This window comes from Vipera berus, assembly GCF_964194415.1.
Source record: "Vipera berus genome assembly, chromosome: 1".
In the NCBI taxonomy this organism is placed as follows: Eukaryota; Metazoa; Chordata; class Lepidosauria; order Squamata; family Viperidae; genus Vipera; species Vipera berus.
Genome location: NC_138202.1, coordinates 267,836,839 through 267,854,558, shown reverse-complemented (window position 1 = coordinate 267,854,558; position 17,720 = coordinate 267,836,839). Strand labels below are relative to the sequence as shown.

The following is a 17,720-nucleotide window of genomic DNA, read 5'->3' as shown; positions in this document are numbered from 1 at the left end:
TGCTGAACTTAAGCATTACTATAGGCTTGACTTTTGGAAACCCTGCTCACCTGAGTCAGCCAGCATCATTAAGCAGGCACAGGAATTACCCTGGATATTGATATCATCTGATTCAAGTAGCTCTAGGATTGGCTCAAGTAAATCCATTTCTATGACATGCTCCTTGGTTACTGTTTGAAAACAAAGGTGATAGTAGTAAATAATCTTAAACATTATTATAAATTCAATACTAAATAAATTCAGTAGTAATTAATCTTAAGTACAAAGTTTAAAAATGCAGTACTGAAGAAATTTAATATTTAGTAATACTGAAGACAGCAAAAAGACACTGTCATTACTCAGTATTAGAGAAACGTGTTCCACTTGACAAGGAAGTAAAATCTACTTTCAAAATTCCTATGAAATAAATCATTTCATCAGGACAAGAATGTAACAAATTTATTATCAGCCACACACTTCAGATGCAAAAAAAAAACAACAACCAAAAACTGAGTGCCCGTTAATCTTGAGTTTTACTGTCCCCAAATTTCCATCAACTGTGATCAAAGTGCAATTTGAATAGGACGAGGAAAATTATTCAACACAATCAGAAGTTTTACTATATTCATTTTAATTATATGTAAATGAAATAAAATCAAATGAATTTGTAAATATGTATATTTTAATCTAGTCCATAATCAGAAAAATATTCTGCTTTACTGATGCCTTTTCCTCTCTTCAACTGATTCCGCAGGGCAGTTCAATCTACTTGTCTTATCTTTAGGGGCAGAGCTGAAAAGGACTCACATTTTAGGCAGGTGTTGTATTCAACTTTCTCAGAAAGAGAATTCTTGGTTATCCACTCACCATTTCCTTCTAATAAAAAACTGAGCAGGGATAAAGATGAAATCTGCTGAACCTCCAAGTCATTAGACTTCAGCAAAGCATAATAGGTTTCCAAATGCTCTTGGGACAGTTGAATGTTTACTGTTAAAATGAGAAGAAATATTTGAACATTCAGAACACTGGTGCTTTTGTTTAGTTCTGATTGACGAGGACTCAGAGTGATTTAACAATGAACGAGTTTATTGAATACACATAGTCAACTGACAACTGTCAAATGTTGCAACCCTTTTATAGAGAAAGCGTTAGAACTGTAACCAATCAATGGAGTCTCTTTCCCGCTCCTAGGTTGTGGCGACCAATGATTGCACCTTAATTTCCCGCTCAGAACCTTGCTAAGCTGCAATGTATTTGCAATCACTTACTAGCCTTGTAATAACTATTTACATACACAACACCCCTTACCCCCCAGTTGATGTTATTTCTTTACAAAATCCTTTAGGTATTTTGGTGGCCTATGTATTCTGGAAGGGTATCTGTTACTGTGGCTGGTAGGGACCCCTCTTCCTGGTTGACTGCTTGGCTGCTTGTCACTGCTAAGCCTGGGCTCTGGATTACTGGCTTCAGGTGTGCTGTTTTGTGTATTAGGTTGAGTTTGTAATTCAGTGGTCACTGGCCTACCTCGCAGGAGTATTTCCCCTTCGATTTGACTGAATTGTTGTTGTTGTTGGGTTAGAGGGGATGAGTCATTTTGCCCATCCTCTATGCCACTCACTGGCCTGTTGTTATCTGTACTGTTTCCCCCTACTATGCTTGGGTTCCCCTCAACTGGCACACAACCACTAGATCTTTTCCTCAGCTGGTCTATGTGTCTCTTCCAGATCCTGTTCCCTTCCCCCTCAATAGTGTACGACAGGGGACCTAAGATTTCAGTCACCACCCCTGGAATCCATTTGTCCCCTTGGGCATAGTTCCTGGCCCAGATCAAATCCCCCACTTTAAATGTCCTGTTAGGAATGTCAAATTCAATGTTTGTTTGTAGTCTGTCAGGGTGCAATCTGTCCAATTTGGTGGATAGTCTCCTGCCCCACCTCATTTCAGCTGGACTTTTCCCTGTAGCAGAACATGGGGTTGAGTGCTGAGCCAACAAGAACTCTGCCAGTCTCTGATGCCAGTCACCTCGAATAATTCTTTTTAAAGCGTCCTTTGTGGTCCTCACGTTTCTTTCAGCCAATCCGTTGGTGGAGGGGTGGAAGGGTGGTGAAGTCTTGTGCTTAATCGAGTTGGCCTTGAGGAAATCCTGAAATTCAATAGATGTGAATTGTGGCCCATTATCAGACACAATTAAATCCGGCAACCCGTGAGTGGCAAAGAGGCCCCTTAATGCCTGTATTGTTCTGCCCGCAGTTACTGAACTGACCGGTACTACCTCTAGCCATCTAGAGTAGCTGTCAACCACTACTAGGAATGTTAACCCTTGGAAGGGTCCAGCAAAGTCAATATGAATCCTGGACCAAGGATTCCTAGCTTGTTCCCATTTATGTGTGCGGATATGTTGTTGTTCAGGCCTGGAACGTTGGCACAAATGGCAATTGGCAACGCATTCCTCAATGTCGTTGTCCAGTCCTGGCCACCACAAGTGACTCCTAGCCAACGCTTTCATCCTGACTATTCCAGGATGTCCCTCATGCAATTCCTGTAGAATAGCTGATTTGTGGATTCCTGGAATAACTACACGAGTTCCCCAGAGTAAGCATCCCAAATGAACTGACAGTTCATCTTTCCTTCTGAAATATGGGCTGTACATTTCGTCCGGTTTGGCGTTAGGCCAACCGCTCATGACCCAGGCCATTACTCTTCTTAAGGTGAGGTCCTTATTGGTTGCCTCAGCAATGTCTTTTGCAGTTAATGGCAAATCAGGAATGTCCTGTAGGGACATTATTTGTCCCACTGGGGCAGGGTCCTCCTCTGTTGTGCTTAGGGGCAATCTGCTAAGAGCGTCTGCATGACCCATGTCCTTACCTGGTCTGTATTGGAGGGAAAATGAGTATGCTGAGAGGAATATGGACCACCTCAGCATCCTGGGTGACATAATCTGGGGAGTCTGTTTATCTGTGGTAAACAGTCCCAGCAAGGGTTTGTGGTCCGTCAGTATGGTAAAGTTCCTACCATACAGGTAGTCGTGGAACTTCCTAACTCCTGCCACAATGGCCAATGCCTCCCTGTCTATTTGTGCATAGTTCCGCTCTGCCTTGGTGAGTGTGCGGGAGTAGTATGCAATGGGTCTTTGTATTCCCTGGTTGTCTAAGTGGCTGATTACAGCCCCTACGCCATATGGCGAAGCATCGCACGCCAGGTAGATTGGTTTGTTTTCTATAAAGTGGGTTACAGTTGAATTACTGGAAAGGATGTCTTTTAGAGTTTGGAAACTCACTTTGTGCTTGTTCTGCCATTGCCAAGGAGTCTTCTTATCTAAGAGTCTGTGTAAGGGTTCTGCAATGGCAGCCTTGTGTGGCACAAACGTATGGTAAAAATTTACCAAGCCAAGGAAGGCCTGTAGTTCTGCCTTATTCCTTGGTTCTGGGGCCCCTTTGATCGCTTTAATTTTTTCAGGGGTAGGGTGGACTCCACCCTTGTCAATCCTGAACCCCAAAAAATCAGTGGATTTAACCCCTATGCTACATTTTTCCTTCTTCAGTTTCAATCCAGCCTTCCTAAATCTACCCAGTACCTGTTCCAGCCGCTCCACTAACATTCCTTCATCCTTTCCAGCTATTAGGACATCATCAAAGTAAGGGCATACTCCAGGTATGCCCTTTAAGGTCCTCTCCATCACTTCTTGGAAGATGCCTGGAGCTGCTGCAATTCCAAATTGCAGTCTGTGAACTCGGAACGCCCCCTTGTGGGTAACGATCGTCTGTGCCTCTGCAGCCTCTTCAGAAACAGTCAACTGTAAGTACGCATGCGCCAAGTCTAACTTGGCGAAAATGGCGGCGTCCTGGATCGTGGCGAGGACCTGCTTCACCGTCGGGACCGGGTAAGCATGTTTTTTCATTCCAATGTTGAGGGTGGCTTTGTAGTCCGCGCAGATTCTCACATCCCCGTTGGGTTTGAGGGGTGTGACAATCGGCGTTTCCCACAAACCGCCCTCAACAGGTTCTAATACTCCTTGGCCTACAAGCTGGTCGAGCTCGGCCTCGATTTTACCCTTTAAGGCAAAAGGTACCCTTCGGGCCTTAAGCCTGATTGGTCTTACTGAGGGGTCTAGGTTGAAGTTAATGGGGGGGCCCTTATACTTGCCCAGAGATCCGTCGAATACGTCTGCAAATTCCTTGCAGACGGATTCGATGGTCTTATTTTTAATCACTGAATTTATTCCCCCTATCCAAATTCCCAGGGCCGGGAACCAATTAAGTCCAATTAAGCTAGTCCTATTTCCCTCTGTAACTATTAGTTCTAAGACCCCCTTAAACCCTTTAAATTTTACACTAAGGCTGGTCTTCCCTTTTATTTTTATTGGACTTTTTTGGAAGTCTGTTAATTGAATATTTGTTGGACTAAGTGGGATTCTTTTCCCACTTATTTGTTCAATTCTCTCAAGGGTTTCAGTGGAAATTATCGACACTGAAGCCCCTGAGTCAATTTCCATTCTGCAAGGGACCCCTTGCAGAAGGACTGTGATTTTTAATTTTCCGTCCGGAAAATTGTGACCATTCCCCGGCCTTCTCCGATTGATTCGCGCCACCTCCCCAAAATTTGGAATTTTAACCCGGGTTATTGGGGTCTCCTTGCCACTAGCATTAGGGGTTACCTTACCCTCAGACCACACATCGACTTCGTTCAGACGGTTGTCGCGAGCGCGGTTTCTGCAGATGGCCTGGATGTGGCCGGTCTTGCCGCAGGCCCTGCACTTGGCGGTACGGAATCGGCAGGAGGCGTGGGGATGGTTGCCGCCGCAGCTGCCGCATCGGCCCTGGCTATCGTTGTCGCGCGGTCTGGTTGCGGTGTCCCGCCACGGTCGTTGTGCCCCGGTCGGTTGTCTTTGCGGAGTTGCGGGTTGTTGACGGCGGCCGGATTCGGGCCCCTCACTTCTGGGTTGTCTTGGTGCCATCTTCCCAAACCGCCTGGAGACTTCGGCGATCTCTTCCTCCCACTGCTGGTCCACCTCCCCGCAGTCCACATAGCCCTCTTGGTTGATCTCGGGCGCTGCTGCCATGCTACTGCGGGGGGGGTCGCGATACCCGGTTGACTCGTAAGTTAGGAGTTCGTCAATCACCTCCTGTAAATCGCCGGTGGGTTTGGCGATTATTCTGTTTTGTAGCTGCTCATCGCGTAAGCCCAGTACAACTCGGTCCCGAATTCTAATTTCTAAATTATCGTATTTACACCGTACTGCGGCTTCCCTGACGGCAGCGACAAACTTTTGTATGGACTCTCCGGGTCTCTGATTCCTCTTTTCGAAGATGCGCCGCCAAAAGAGCTCGGACCTTCGGGGTGTAAAGTGGACCTTTAATTTGGCGAGGAGGTCGGCATAAGGCACGCTAGAGACTGGTTGCGGTTGGCACAGTCCGACAGCGACTCTGTAGACCGGTGTGCCACAGATCGTCAATAATGCCGCCGCTTTTTTACGGTCGTCAGTGATTCCGTTCACTAGCAGGAACCCTTCCACTTGACCGATGTATTCTTCCCAATCCTCGGGGAAGTTTGGGTCGAATTCCTTCAAGGACCCTATCTGCGCCATTCGGAGAATTTTTATTTCGCCGCGGCCGCCGGTTGACTGTGACTCGTTTCGAATTTGCCGCCTTTGCGCAACAAATCGCCGATTCTCTGGTCTTCTGTCAATCCCACCTTCGTCGCCAATTGTTTAGTTCTGATTGACGAGGACTCAGAGTGATTTAACAATGAACGAGTTTATTGAATACACATAGTCAACTGACAACTGTCAAATGTTGCAACCCTTTTATAGAGAAAGCGTTAGAACTGTAACCAATCAATGGAGTCTCTTTCCCGCTCCTAGGTTGTGGCGACCAATGATTGCACCTTAATTTCCCGCTCAGAACCTTGCTAAGCTGCAATGTATTTGCAATCACTTACTAGCCTTGTAATAACTATTTACATACACAACAGCTTTTGTCTTGAAACCGTGGGCGTTCAAGCACAGAAGCAGTCACAACTAGGAGATATGTTAATCCTCTTTCAGAAGATGCCCTCCGCCAATCTATCCTACGTAAACCCTCCTGATTTATACACAGTGCAGCTAGCAATGCATTCTACCACACACCAGCCTTTCATACACATACATTTCTAATGTAGCAGCTCCTACAATTCTAAGGCAAGGCTCACAGTATATTGGATTATCATTTCATGCTTTCCATTGGAGCAAGTTGCTAGAATCGAGACAGAAAATTTCTCCACGGTCCCTTGAACTTCTGTACTAGAAAGAGAACGCTAATCTCCTATACATCCAGTGTATAAACCAAAGAAACAGCCAGCCAAAGTGTGCCCTCCATCCCTTAAGCATCTGATTCTATGGTGAAAAGCATAGCACAGAAATAAGAGCAATGTGACTCCGTCATCCCAGGTTGAGAATGTCTGTAATCTTAACTTCCACCTGAAAGTGAAGGACTTAATGTTACAAAGAAGCCCCTCTCTGCAAGTATAAGTCCTATTTAACTAAATGTTTGCTACCCTAGTAAACAGCTGCTGACTAGCAAGATTATGTCCCAAGATATAACATTCTGCATCAGTGATACATTTCGATCCCTCCAAATGAACCTGCAAGGCAGCTGAACAACCAACTTGCCATTCCTTAAGAGCAGAGGTGAGAAGAACTCACATTCAAGTTCTTGAAAGGAAGGTGGGATTTAATCTGAGAATGAAATTAAGTACATCTATAGAAAAATGGTATGGTTAAATTGGATTAGTATTTATTTATTTATTTTTATTTTAATTCCATTTATATCCCGCCCTTCTTCGAAGACTCAGGGCGGCTTACAAGCTTAGCAGTAGCCTTCATTCTATGTATATGCCTGCTTATTAGGGCTTTCACACAAACCCCAAGCGGCATTATTGCAAAGTCAGCTTAATTGCCCCCAACAATCTGGGTCCTCATTTTACCTACCTCGGAAGGATGGAAGGCTGAGTCAACCTTGAGCCTGGTGGGATGCGAACCTGCACTAATTGCAGGCAGCTGGTGTTACTTAAGGAGGCATTAGCCCACTGCTCCACCAGGGCTCTTTTAGTATATCCACTTTACATATATGATTTCTTCTTCTTCTTTTTATACACCAAACTTCCCAGAGACCTATGACCCAAAGGCTCCCCTTTCCCTGATACTTCTCAATATGCAAGTCAAAGAAAATACTTTAAGCATTTGGTCAGGGTGATGTTGTCAGGTCATCTAAAGGCCTCTGTCATCATTCAGGATTCTCTTCTTTCTGCTTTGTTTTCTTCAGCTCTCTAGTTTCTATCAAACGAGACATCTGTCTGTTGGACTGCTGCTCTCTGCTATAATTTTCACTTTGACTCAGTGGTGGGATTCAAATATGTGACCAACCGTTTCTCTGTGTGGATGCCTCTTCCGGAAATCCATTCTGGGCCTGGGCAACAAAAAATTAGCTACCGGTTCTGCCGAACTGGTGCGAACTGGCTGAATCCCACCACTGCTTTGACTAAAATCTTTTGTATTTGCACTGATGACTCATTCCTTCTTGCTTTGACTTAACGTACACCTGTATTATCTTACTACATCCACCTTAACTCTCCTTACTTAGCACACTCTTGAACCCCTGTGAATCCTAATAATCCATATAATCGTGCAGGAATGAAATTCTAATGTTAAATTAGTCTATGTTTTAATTTTAAAAAAATACCTTGTTTATCCATGTTCAGCTAGAGAGGACGTGCTTTGTTATAACCTATTACTTACAGTCTTGGCTTATATGTAGATAATAGAGAGCAGCAAGCATTTGCAAGCCTGGGTGATCTGAAAATGCCAAGGTCTTCAAGGCCTCTAAAGAGATCTTGCCAAGTGATGACATTTCAAAACCTTAAAGAAAAATATAAAAACAGATTCTGAATTGTGTCAGAAGTAGTGAAAATATTGAAGAATCCATAAAGAAGTAAGTGAAGGGGAAAAAACCTTTTCAATATGAAAATATTCTCTGTGCATGTTTTGAAAACATGGTGGATAGAGCAATTGAAAAGTTGCTCACTTTGTTCTTAATTCTTTTTTTAAAAAATAGCTTAGCATCCTTTCCTTCCCTTAGTTACCTTTCCTTCTTGATATAATTTCTTTCCATCTTCATTTGTCATTGATTTTGGGTTCAGATTGTCTTTACTGAGAGAACACAAATCTATCTAAATGAATTTAGATTTGCAATATTGTAAGATTTCATTCCTACAGGAGTTATCATAATCTCATTAATAAAATCATGAAATCATGTAGATTGCCAAATTTACTCTGATGAAATTGTGAATTTGTGATGCTGCACATGGGAATCAAATAGCCAAAAAGGGAAATAAGTACATGCTTAATGTTTATGGAGATTCTCAGGCATCCAAGTCATAGTTGTCCCAAAGGTGCTTTTTCAAAAGGCAACTGGACTTTTGGCAGGAAAAAAAAGTCCAGTTGCCTTTTGACAAAGCATCTTTGGGTCAAGTGCATGCTCAAGAACAACCCAATATGTTTAATGGGAAAAATAATCTGGAAGGCAGCAAAGTTCTCCAAATAATTCAGTGAGGATTTTATGTGTTCAGAAAGTATAAAATGCTGAGTGGGAAAGTATAAAATGCTGAGTGGGAAATGCTGAGGGAAAATTGATGATAGATTACAACCCTAGGTAAAGGTAAAGGTTCCCCCGCACATGCGTGCTAGTCGTTTCCGACTCTAGGGGCCGGTGCTCATCTCCGTTTCATAGCCGAAGAGCCAGCGTTTGTCCGAGGACGTCTCCGTGGTCATGTGGCCGGCATGACTAGACGCCAAAGGCGCACGGAACGCTGTTACCTTCCCACCGGAGTGGTCCCTATTTTTCTACTTGCATTTTTACGTGCTTTCGAACTGCTAGGTGGGCAGAAGCTGGGACGAGTAACAGGCGCTCACTCTGTTACACGGCACTCGGGATTCGACCCGCCAAACTGCCGACCTTCTGATCGACAAGCTCAGCGTCCTAACCCACTGAGCCACCGCGTCCCTTATTACAACCCTATATGTATTTTAAAGTTTCCTATAAACTACTTTGAACTTAATTTATAAAGAAAAAGTAAGTATAAATTTAAAAGGATAAAATTCATCATTATGTATTTCTTTATTAAAAAAAGCTATGAGTTTTCTAGTTATGTATAAAAATTATCTCTCTGACTTTTGGTTTGCCACTGCGGCTGCTGCGGCCTCTGCAAGTCGAGCTCCATCTTCCACGCCCTCCAAACTGGCAGAGGAAAGACCAGCCATAGCAATATGGCCCATCATTAGACTGCAGACAGCTGAAGTCAAACTCACTACCAAGCAATTCAAAAGCAATGTGGATGAAACCCTGTGAGGAGAGAGGGAAGGGAATTTCTATCCCACCCTTTGAGAATAGTGGCATCTGACTACTCAGGGGAATCAAAGCATTAAAAGAACAATTTTAATCTAATTGGATTTATATGTTCCTAAAACTTGGGGACCAATTTTTTTTCTATTTTTACTGCAGACTCGTTTTTATCTACAAAAAGAAATAAAATTGGAAAAAGGATTAGAAAAAATTTGGACTTAAAAAAACCTTAAATGGCATTGGTGACATCTTGTGGTGATGTTTGGTATTACAACTTGTTATTTCCTAAAAGAGACTTGGCTCAAAGCCCAGACCTTAGATAAGACTTTTCTGACCTGGGCACCACCTGTGAGAGACTAAGCTGTAAGACAACAGCTGGGTGGCATAACTGGCCGACTTGAACTGTGAATGTAAACCTTTACTGACTTTTAGAGTTATATGTGGGAAATTGCTTTCCTATCTCTTTACTTGAGGAATATTGGTCACTATATGAGATGTTGAAATACCTTGGACTATAAAATCTTGCTTGACAAACAACTTTTACTAGAAAGACTATTTATAAACACGTGAAAGAGATGGATGAAGACCAGGAAAAGATCCTATCCATGTTGAAAGCAATACATGAAACCATTCTTTCAGCTTGTGTTAAAATAAGACCTAACATAAAAGATCAAGACACCAGCTTAGATACACAAACCCAAACTTTGACTACAACCAAAGAACCAACAATGCAGAAGATAACAGAAGAAGTGGGACAATCAAATATTAAGACAGAGGACTCAATTGACCAACAAATACAGCTGATGGGAAATCCAGAAAAAGCACTTCTGGTTTGCTGCCGCAGCCCTCACAGCCATTTGGAAGGTGAGCTCCATCTTCCACATCCGTTTTCACATCACTGGGGAACCCTGGAAAGGGTTGAAAGTCACCCTGTAGGGGTGACCAGCAAGGAAGGTATCCCCGCTTGATCATGGGAGGGCGGCAGCCCTTCCGCTCAAACTGGGACAGCCCTCCAAACTGGCAGACGAAAGACCAGCCACAGAAATATGGCCCATCACTAGGCTGCAGACAGTCGAAGTCAAACTTACTACCAGGCACCTATAAAGCAGTGCAGATGAGACTGGGTGAGATCTACCTCTCTTCAATCCTATTTTTTTCCCACCTGTATAAGCTGCCCAAAGTATTTTTCCCCCTGTGAGGGGAGATTCTATCCCACCCTCTAAAAACAGCGGCGACGGAAAATCCAGAAAAAGAAGTGACAACACTGAAAATGGAAATGACTTTCTATATAAATCAGAAGAAATTTGAGGGAAAAAAGAACAGATTGAATGGAAGACAAACATATCAGGGCAAGAATGGGGAACTGGAATAACAGGGAGACAATTTAACAAATACAAATGGGCTAGTCCTTCCAGAAAACTGGCAATTAAATGGTCTCCTTTATTTTAAATAACATATATAATAATAGAGGGAGATCTATTTGACGATCTAAAAGCATTCATATGGAAGCCTAGTTGGCAAAGGAAGAAAGCAAGAATAAGGTTGAAGAAAATTGGGGTTTTGACTTATTAAAGGGGATTTTATATTATTAACTAGAGGGTAAAAGGGAGATGTCGAGATAAGGGGAATTTTGGTCATTAGATTTAAAATACTTGGAAATTAGTTCAAAATAAGGATTTTATCAGTTTAATTTTTAAAAATTAGACCTAAAAGGTAAAATTAATTATTATGAATATGTTTGATTTATTGATTAACCCAGGTAATATACATAATGGTTTTGATTTATTGAAGGGGATATTGTATTATTAAGTAGATGATTTAGTATGGTGGGAAATAGGTAACTTTTAGGAAATAGAAGATTACATTCAAATAGATAAACTGTGTATTTTGAATATTATATTTTGTTATGAATTGAGAAAAGGTAAATCTTGGTTACCCAAAGCCTGAAAATTATAAATATCAAAGATTAAATTGGAATACTGATGAGAAACTAAAAATTGGGTAAAAATTAATAACAGGATATGGATTGTTTATGAAGATTGAATGTAATTAAGATACGTATAAGCTAAAAAAATATTGATAAAGGTAATAATGTTTTTATTGAGTTGATATAATTAGAACTGTACTAGCTTGAATTCGAGACAGTAAATGTTAAGGGAAAAAGAGAAGAAATATCTGATGTTGTAACCTGAGATTTGTGCTAAAGATTTTGTTAGCGAACTATTAACCCAGTCACCACATTGCTTTTTAAATATTTAAATGTAAAATTGGAAAATTAATAATTTTTTAAAAAATCTCTCTCTCTCTCTTTCATTTGCTACTAAAATTTTAGATATCCCAGATCCTAACATTAGGATTTTCTTCTTTTAGTAATGAGTGTGGAGTATGTGGTAATGAAATTGGGAAAGTAAACATTCTTTTTGTTCATCTATTAGAAGAAGACTAGAGAAGACTATTATCTCAAAGTGAAGATTTGTTTTAAGATAATAGTGCTTGATAGTCTATAGTTGCTTTTACCCTTATTATTGTACAGCAGTTATTATGTGCCATCATGGTACACCACTGAACCCAGAGGTGTTGTGTTTCTTACCCAGCCAAGGGATGAGAATGCTTAAAAAGAAATATAAAAGTGCATTGTGGCAGATTTGGCAAGAAAAATCAAGGTAACTGACATGTAAGTAAACCACTGCACATTTAATTGCAGGGATTCGGTCAATAAGTCTAAGATTGAGAATCAGCTGCCCAATTATTGTTTGGGATACTTAAAATTTCAGCTTTTTCTCTGTTCCACCATTATTCACAAAAACAAAACAGCCAGGAACAAAATAACACAACTCCTGACCTCACAGTAAATTGCACAGACTTAAGCAAAGCGACAAAACTCTAGCAAACAATTCAACACACTTGGCTGACACACATTCAAAAGCAGAAATCTCTCACCTCTTTCAATGTGTTGCAGAAAGTCTTGGGCAGTTTCCTCTTCATAGGGATGAAGAACAGGTTTGTAAAGCTGCCTCATTTCAACATTTTTTCGTTTTAGGCAAGGGCAGTCAGCGATCTGAGCCAAACACTCTCTAATGTCCCGCAACAAACCTGACAACAGTGTTTTCACTGAGACGGCAAAGTCGTAAAGCAATTGAGCACACTTGGTACACAGCTGGCCCATTTTTATTTTCCTAATCCAACAGAACACCTGAGAGCAAAAAGGAAGGGAGTGTTTACACTTTTATTGTTTATTTTATTGCTCATATATTCCCCGTACTGGAAATTTTTTATCTAGATAATGCCAAATACGATGTGCATGAGTTATTTAAAAGTTCAAATTGTTCCCTGAGTACAGACAGAAAATCTAACTCTGCATCTAACCACTCCAAATTAATCCTTTTCTTTTCTTTTACATGGGAGAACAATAAATAAAAATGAAGCATTCAGAATCAACCTAAGTTCTGTGTCAAACAAAGGATATTAAAAGAAAGCACGACAGTCCTAGAAAGCTAGCAACAACACCCAAGATAACAAAGAAAGGTGATGCTTATATAGAATGACATCACATGTGAGGGCAACAAATATACTGGTCCCCACCCACACAACTGATCAGCCAATCGGTAGAGAAGAAAACAAAAACTTAAACAGGTTGTTCCAGTTTCTTCCAGACAAAGCAATGGTGCCTTTTGACTGGCACAAGCCCAAGACAGCCCTGAATACCTTGTGTCTGCAAAAAACGAAAAATTACTTACGTACACCCTTTTAATTTCCCACGTTCTACATTTACCATTCAAAGACCAAGAATTAGAATGAACATAGGAAACAAATAAACCAAATGTTGAGGTCCAGATTCTAGGCAAAAGTATTGCTAAGCAGGGTCGTTGTGGGGAAAATAGGCAGAGAAAGCTGTGTTATGTGGATATGTTCGCTGCTTTGAGTTATTTATAAAAACAATAAAGGTGGATATAAATACATAAACACAAAATACATACGTATGTAAGCTTCCTCCTTGTTGGACCGAACAAAAAAGATTAATAGTATAATAAGTTTAGTAGTGAATGCATGATAGAAATTAAAATTTGGTGTATCTTGTTTTCTTTGTTCTCTCATTATAAAGTTGCTATGAAATTTGTGCCACGCAACTACAATGTGTAACCACTGTAACTCTAATTGTTAATTATCATATGGTTTAAAAAATAATAAAATATCAAAGTGGCAAAGGATGGATATGAAGAAGATATACATTTGCTATTTGTCCTTCTTATGATACCCTTGCATATCCTTATCTATATTTTATTTTCCCTAATTCCTCCATATTTACTTTCAATTGTACTCTCCTTGCAACCCTATCCCTTTTCCCATTTACTTCAGTGGAGTAAGCACTATTCTCATCTACCTCCAAGCAAACATATTGCCTATGTTCATGTAACACAATGAACTGTAGATTTCATTCTTTTTTGACCAAGCATATTGTGCAAATCCAGCCCTTTTACTAATTTATGATTCAGCCTGTCCCGTGAACCTAGAATATTGGGTTGAGTCCATTATGATTAATGTTCTGAATATGTATTGTGCAAATTCAGTCATATAGGATTCCTGTTAAAAGACTATTTTAAAAATCCTGTCGAATCTAACCACATGATCATCTAGCCCTACTTCCTCTTTCCACCAGCAGAGAAAGATACTTAAGGGACACCAGTAGGAAATCATACTAAAGTCCTCTCTAATAACTAGTAGTTTAAGAGCCAGTTAGTCTGATGTAGCGGTTAAGGCACCAGGCTAGAAACTGGGAGACTGTGAGTTCTAGTCTCACCTTAAGCACAAAGCTAGCTGTGACCTGGACCATTCATTCTCTCTCTCTCAGCCCTGAGAAGGGAGCAATGGCAAACCACTTCCAAAAACATGGTCAAAATTGCTGAGACTTGTCCAAGTAGTTGTCAGGAATCAACACTAAGTCAAAGGTTTCAACCCCCCACTGCCCAAAATCCTACTAGTATTTAGGAATATATTGCCTCTGGGTAGGAAAGTTAATGATCATGTTGAATACCCATTTATAGGATATTGTCATATAGCTCATTTAAAGCTCTCTATCTTTAAGCTCTAAAAAGGTAATTTCATTTAAATCAAGTTTGACTCCTGGTGACTCGTAGATAGGTTAACGTAGCTTTATTGTAAACAGTACAGGAACAGTTTGCCATTGCCTTGTACATTTTTTTAAAAAAAAAATCCCAGTGTGGCCTATACACACTGTATTCCCCCAGCTTGAGGGTTGGTTTCTGAACGTTTCATTACCAGGCTAGGTAACATCTTCAGCGGTGTTTAGTGGATGCCTGTGTCAGTGTTCTACTTATATAAGGGCTTCAGGTGTGGGTGTGTCAAGTGAGGGTCTTGTGATGGGCCAGGTGTGAGTCATCAGAGAAAGGCTTGTGATGGGGAGGTACTTCAGATAGGGGTTGTTGGAGGGTGTGAATTAGTGGGTCAGGAGCAGTGGTGGGATTCAAATATGTGAACAACCGGTTCTCTGTGGATGCCGTTTCCGGAAGTCCATTCTGGGCCTGGGCAACAAAAAATTAGCTACCGGTTGTGCCGAACTGGTGTGAATTGGCTGAATCCCACCATTGGTCAGGAGTGAGTCATCAGCGGGAGGCTGGTAATGGGTCTTGTGATGGGGAGATTGTATCAGGTCAGGGTCATTGGAAGGTGAACTGCTGAGGTGGGGGGGAAGAGGGAGGCTTGAGGGTTGGTGCTGTCTCTGGATGGCTGTTCAATTGATTTGTACTCTGAGCGGTTCGTATGCTGGTTGTGGGTCAGTGTGTCTGTTGATGGAATTGCTTGTGGAGTGCCAGCCTTCGATGAACTCATGAGCGTAGCAGGTGACAGCATGGACGATGATTTTAGTGTTGCTTCAATTGAGCTGGTGTTGTTTGGTGTCAGTGAAGGTAGCGATTGGGGATCAGGGTGTTTGACTGCTAGCCGGTGTTCGTGGATCCTGGTTTTTAACTGACATGATGTTTGTCCCACGTGGAAGTGGTTGCAATCGTTACAGTTGATTTTGTAGACAATATTGTTTCTTTCATCCTTCTATGATTCTAGATAATTCCTGGCGGAGTGTGGCTGTGGGCTGTGGCCTCACCCCCCCCAGCAATTCACCTTCCAATGACCCTGACCTGACATAGTCTCCCCATTGCAAGACGCAGCCTCCCACTGATGATTCACTCCTGACCCACTAATTTACACCCTCCAATGACCCTTACCTGAAGTACCTCCCCATCACGAGCCTCTGATGACTCACACCTGGCCCATCACAAGAGCCTCACTTGACATTCCCACACCTGAAGCCCTTATATAAGTAGAACACTGACACAGACATCCCCTAAACTCTGCTGAAGATGTTACCTAGCCTGGTAACAAAATGTTTGGAAACCAACCCACAAGCTCGAGAATGAACCTTCAGCCTCATCATACACCCAAGCTACAGATACCACTATTGCACGCTGTAGCGTGTAATTGTTTCCCATCCTAAATTAGCTAGGCCAAATCTTCCCTTCTGAGCCTAGAAAGATTGGTCAGATGCTATAGCCTATTAAAACATTACTTCAGGATTTATATATGTTTTAAAACTAGTTCTTCTGCCAGGATATCTTGTTATAAAATTAAGAACACCACTGGTTGATAATTTTTCTATTCTGATTGAATGAGTGAAAATGCAACCTATTGTTTTATAAGGCATTTCCTGAGACTACTGGACATCCTCCACTTTTTTAACGATTGATGGTTCCCACAGTCTTTTGTAAGTCTTGCCTTTAATATATATACAATAAACACAAATTGACGATGTTATACCGTAAATATTTTAACAGCTCCATATATTCAAGCTTCTCTAGGTTATCATCCATACTGTTTTAACAGATTTAATTTGTATTAGTTGTATTAGGAGATGATTGTATCAAAGCAGTTTCAGCTAAAGATTCATCCTAACAAGTTCTATGCTTTCCTAGCTAGATTGTTCTTTTGCAGCACTGTGTTGCATGGGTATTATCTAATTAAAAGCCTCAGAAAAGCATAATAGACCAATAATAAAAGTTCAGATTCTTGTTGTTTCAGACCCAAATAAGCAACATACAACCTTATGTTAAAGTTACATAGGATACTTATATTCCTATTAAAAATACAGACACATTATGTGCCATCAAGTTGCTTTCAGATAGATCTTCTTTGAGACAATAAATTCCCTAATCCTTTCTTTTAGGTTTCCCAACTCATCACCTCTGCAAAAGTCATACTGACAGTATGGCTTGGTTTTATGATTCCTCCATTGTATTTGAGAAAATAAATCTGTATTGTGGTTACTCAAACCATCAGTCTTCTAACACATAGCTTGACGATTCCTGCAACTTTTTAAATGTAACATATATTCCAATGAACTACCATGTCAAAGAAAAACTTACTTTTTTCATGCATACTTCATCTGATTGTTCTTATTTTGTCTAGACCAAAACACAAGGGCCAATTGGGAAGTAAAATGTTCCATAAAATTTAAATGTAACAGTAAACCAGGGGAACATTTCATCTCAAAATAAGAGAGAAGCACTAATAAGTTCCAATGTAGTACACTTGAGTGGGATCACGAAAATTGGTAAAAAGTTCAATATACAGTATAACTTATTGGATGACCCTAATTCCTTTACATCTAGTTCCTTGTTTCAGCTTCAGCTAGAACAAACAGCTTTTAGGAACCACACCACAAAGATAACTTGCACTCTGCAGATGATAACATGTTATACTGTATATTCAGAGAGATAAGAGAAGAAATCTCAAAACCCAGGCATTCTTTGAAATTTAATTTAATTTAATTTTATTAAATTTATATACCGCCCTTTCCCGAAGGACTCAGGGCGGTTTACAGGGTATTTAAAATCAAACAGTACAAAATACAAAAGTTAAAAAACAATTTAAAAAGATTAAATTATCCCTTAACTAAAAACCTCAGTTAAAAATTCTCAGCCTGGGCCGGAGAGCTCAAAGAGCCAGGTCTTCAGGTCCCGGCGAAATGTGCGAAGGTCGGGGGCAGTCCTAAGCTCCACGGGCAGCTGGTTCCAGAGGGCAGGCGCACCCACAGAGAAGGCCCTCCCCCTGGGTGTTATCCGCCGGCAATCTTTTACCGGAGGCACCCTGAGAAGACCCTCCCTGTGTGAGCGCACTGGACGAAGGGAGTTTGATGCTGGCAGGAGGTGTTCCCTCAAATATCCCGGACCCAAGCCACTTGAAGTCCACAAGTCATTAAAGGGCCAAGTTTGAAGACCCCTGCTATAGGGTCTCCTGCTTGAACAAGGGGCCGGACTAGAAGACCTCCAAGGTCCCTTCCAGCTCGTCTGATCTTTC

The 17,720-nt window shown here is 41.2% G+C and overlaps 1 protein-coding gene across 2 annotated transcripts in view; it reads right to left on the bottom strand.

Moving 5' to 3' along the window:
* The window catches only part of LOC308674994 (uncharacterized protein), a 35,142-nt gene extending 22,303 nt beyond the window's left edge, over nt 1-12,839 (bottom strand). For both annotated transcript variants that reach the window (XM_081339908.1, XM_081339909.1), the window contains exons 1-4: nt 12,294-12,839; nt 7,751-7,870; nt 847-966; nt 51-170 (exon numbers count right to left, since the gene is read on the bottom strand). In XM_081339908.1, coding sequence (XP_081196034.1) covers nt 51-170; nt 847-966; nt 7,751-7,870; nt 12,294-12,519 — 586 coding nt within the window. In that variant the 5' untranslated portion in view covers nt 12,520-12,839. The remainder of the gene's footprint in view (nt 1-50; nt 171-846; nt 967-7,750; nt 7,871-12,293) is intronic.
* Between the last annotated feature and the right edge of the window lie 4,881 nt (nt 12,840-17,720).